The sequence below is a fragment of the Lacerta agilis genome, chromosome 3 (genome assembly GCF_009819535.1).
Source record: "Lacerta agilis isolate rLacAgi1 chromosome 3, rLacAgi1.pri, whole genome shotgun sequence".
In the NCBI taxonomy this organism is placed as follows: domain Eukaryota; kingdom Metazoa; phylum Chordata; class Lepidosauria; order Squamata; family Lacertidae; genus Lacerta; species Lacerta agilis.
Genome location: NC_046314.1, coordinates 38,396,639 through 38,400,215, shown reverse-complemented (window position 1 = coordinate 38,400,215; position 3,577 = coordinate 38,396,639). Strand labels below are relative to the sequence as shown.

The 3,577-nt window shown below is 54.4% G+C and overlaps 1 protein-coding gene across 1 annotated transcript; it reads right to left on the bottom strand.

Annotated features, from left to right (window-relative positions):
• Positions 1–741: 741 nt before the first annotated feature.
• Positions 742–3,577, bottom strand: TPBG (trophoblast glycoprotein). Its single transcript, XM_033143299.1, has 2 exons — positions 3,370–3,577; positions 742–2,230 (listed from the first exon to the last, which is right to left on the bottom strand). Exon 2 carries the CDS (start codon positions 1,922–1,924, stop codon positions 743–745), a length of 1,182 nt encoding a protein of 393 aa, XP_032999190.1. The 5' UTR covers positions 1,925–2,230; positions 3,370–3,577; the 3' UTR covers position 742.

The following is a 3,577-nucleotide window of genomic DNA, read 5'->3' as shown; positions in this document are numbered from 1 at the left end:
GCATTTATTGAATTATTTAAAAGTTCAAACTCAGTTCAACATGCAGTTTCTAGGGTCCCCCCTTTAAAAAAAATATTCCTGTTTTCATGTAAATTGCAAACACTTGTACTGAGGTTTTCAGTTTCTCCCCGCCTACCATGTAAATCTGTCAACTATTTGCGTGCTCACTATTTTATGTGCTCCTTTATACAAAGAACTTTCCTTTCTCCTTTTTTAAAAAGGCATGTTCTAAATATGCATGGGCGCTGCAAAGATTCTTCAACGTTCAGGATGCATAAAAGCAACATGGGTACTGATGGATCAAACATTTCTCCCAAAAGAAGTTGAGGCAGCCTTTGTTGAATCGTACTTTTTAATAAGCCCTCGTGGTTTGAGAACACCAGAGTGGGAGAAGGTGGAGGTGGGGGGGGGGGAGTGAAAATGTCTTTTTATTTTTTAGGTGCCGAGAGAGAGAGAGAGAGAGAGAGAGAGAGAGAGAGATGTTTCCAAGCAAAGGCTGGTAGCAAGTTGCAAAGCAAACAGGCAGGGAGGCGGCGGCAGCAGCATGTTTTCGTTCATACAGCCTGGTATCATGCACAATCGACTGTGGATAATAATAATGGCAACTTGTACAGGTAGGCATAATTCTCTGTAAGGTGCATGTCAAGTCTGCGATGCCTCTAAGGGTGTATGCACACACATTTCAGGGGGGTAAAGCTAAAGTCTACATTCCATGCATAGCTATTGCGCCCCTCGGCCTGCTTCAGACATCAGAATTGGAGCTGAGGTTGGTTAGCCGGGGATCTGCGTTGATCTCATACCTGTAGTGATAGCCCTCCATGTGGTCTCTACAGGCGTCCCTGATATTGTACATCCACTTTTTGATCCCTTTGCGGTTCAAGTACAAAACCAGGAGGAAAATGGCACCGATGAGGGCCAAGACTATTCCGAGGAAGACATAAGAGGTCTGCAGCTGAGTCTGGTTATCGGCTGGCTCTGGGCAGCTCAGCTCTGAAAAATCGATGGCCACCAAGGACTTGTTCTCCATCCCTTTGGGGTAAGAGCACTTGAGGGACGACTTGGCCTCCACCAGGTCACTCTCCTTGAGCCAGCTGACCAGGTCCTCGATGCCGCAGTCGCAGACCCAGGCGTTGTGGGTGAGGTTGAGGCTGGCGAGCCGAGGAAGGCCCCGGAGCTGCAGGAGGGTGCTGTTCCTCAGGCGCTTGAGGGCATTGCCGCTGAGGTTAAAGCTCTGAAGCTGGCGGAGGTTCTCGAGCGTCACGCCGTGCAGACTCACCAGGGAGTTGTTCTGCAGGTCCAGGTGCTGCAGGCTGTGCAGCGCAGCGAACATGCCCTGGGGCAGGTAGAGCAGGTTGTTTTCGGACAGATCCAGGCGCTTCAAGTTCAGGAAGGCCTCTTGCTGAAGCAGCTGGGCCACGGCGGTCACATAGCTGTTGTTATAGAGGGAGTTGCGCAGGTTCAGCTCCTCTAGGGGGCTGCTGGTGTTGCCCAGGGCCATGGGGCTGAGATCGAGGAGGGCGTTGTCGCTGAGGTCCAGCTGCTTCAAGCTGGGCAGCCTGGCAAAGGCCCCAGCCTCCACCCACTGCAGGCGATTACCGCTCAGGTTGAGGCTGCTGAGTTCTAGAAGGGACTCCGAGGGGAACGAGGCGGACGAGATGTTCTGGATGTGGTTGCCCATGAGGAAGAGGTTCCGCACATAGTGGGGCAGGCCCACAGGCACCTCCGTCAGGTTCCTGTTGATGCACTTCACTGTCCTGGCTGGCTCGGAGCAGTCGCAAGTTCCAGGGCAATCAGCCGTCTGCTGAGCCAAAACCCAACCGGAGAGGACCACCAGCAGCAGCAGCAGCGGTTCAAGCCACCCGGCTCCTCTCTTCTCCCCGGTTGGTGTGGGGGGTGCAGAGCCCCAAAGAGAGCACCCCAGCATCACCGCCTCTGCCAGGGGCTGCTCTTTTGTGGCACTCACAGAGTGATTTCGGCCGCTTCGTGCAAGCTAGGGAAAGCTGGAGAATGCAAGGCTGCCAAGAGGTCAATCCCGGCACAGTCAATGCTCCTGGGAGAAGTGGGAGCAAAGCAAACCCCTCCTCTTCAGTGCGACCGACCGACTTAGATCATGTGGCACCAGCACCAGGGTGTGAGCCCAGCTAACGATGCAGAACAGTTCCTTCCTGTCTTCGTTTCGTGGGGGAGCTCTCGGGGGCCCCCGTTTGCTCCTTCTCACATCCAGCCACCCCTGAAAGAAGCCACAAAGAGAAAGTATGAAAGTCACGGAAGCATCGCATGCCAATCCACTTTCGCTTGCAGACTCTCTCTTCTCCTTTCTCCAGCACACCTCTACACAGCTTTGCCCCTACTCATCCACGTCTAGCCACAAAACCAAGCAGAACTCGAGTATTACTGCAAAAGACAGTCTGGGCTTGTCTTTGGTTTTACTACATTGTGAAATAGGTTGGAGGGGGGACACCTCACATGTGAAGAATTTTTATCAGCAGACCATGAATCTCGCCTAAGTTCATTCTGTGTCCTCCTCCTCTATGGAGAGAGCCACCTTCCAGCCAAGAAGAACACATGCAAAAAGCAGCAGCTATCTGAATTCTAGAGGCTGGATACAAGAGAGGATTGCCACCACTTTTTACATCCTTCTCGCGAATTTTCCCAGTCATCTGACTGGACCTTGCTGGAAACACATCAACCCAACGGGACTTCGCTCTGGTCCAGTTTTAAGCCACCTCGCCCCCCCCCAAAAAAAACTTCTCACCACTTTCCAAGGTCACATACTTTTTTTTTTAGAGACGTGACGTTTTAATCCGCGCAGGTTTTTGGAACTACAGAACTACCCCCCCCTCTGTCCCCACCCCCTCAAAGCGCGCCTTCACCATCACGTTGTATAACCGGGCGATCTTGCAAGTTTTCTCAACTCCCGCCTCTGTTGCAAAAACGGCAAGTCCCCGCTGCCCCTGGGCTCTTTTCTCAACTTCTCTCTCCCCTTCCACCAGATTCCCGCCAGGAAACCTCGAGATTCCACGCTCACAAAAGGAAATCCGCTCCCCGCGGCTCCTCCTCCTCCTTTTCTCCCTACAAAGACTCACTTTGAGAGTCCATCAATCCTATCGAATTTAGTTGGGCTTCACTTTGGAATCTAAAGATGCGCAGAGTCCAGCCGCGCGTCGGGCACTGAGCAAAGCGCGCCGGCTCTGGGCGCAGGTACAGTACAGACAAGATCGCGCCTGACCTGGATCCAATCCGGACTCGTCTCTCTTTCTGCTCCTTTTCCTAAGCGTGTGGGCGACGAGGAGCGAGTCCTAGCAGCAGCAGCAGCAGCCGGGTGGGCCCTTCTTGCACCGCTGGCCGCCCCTCCCCGCGCCTCCTTACCTGGCTGCCTCTCCTGGCGCGCGCGGCTCCCTCTCCAGCCAGTCCCGTGCAAACTCCGCCGCCGAGTGCGAACTACACGGCGCAGGCAGCAACTTTCCCTCCCACTCCCTGGCCGTGCCTCTGGCCCAGCCTCCGCTGCCAGGAGAAACCAATGGCAGGCGCGGCCGCGGGGGAAGCCGCGCGCCACGCCCTCGGCCGACGCCGGATC

What these genes read in the sequence shown, in the direction of transcription:
- TPBG (XM_033143299.1), bottom strand. Translation starts at nt 1,924, where the DNA reads ATGCTGGGGTGCTCTCTTTGGGGCTCTGCACCCCCCACACCAACCGGG.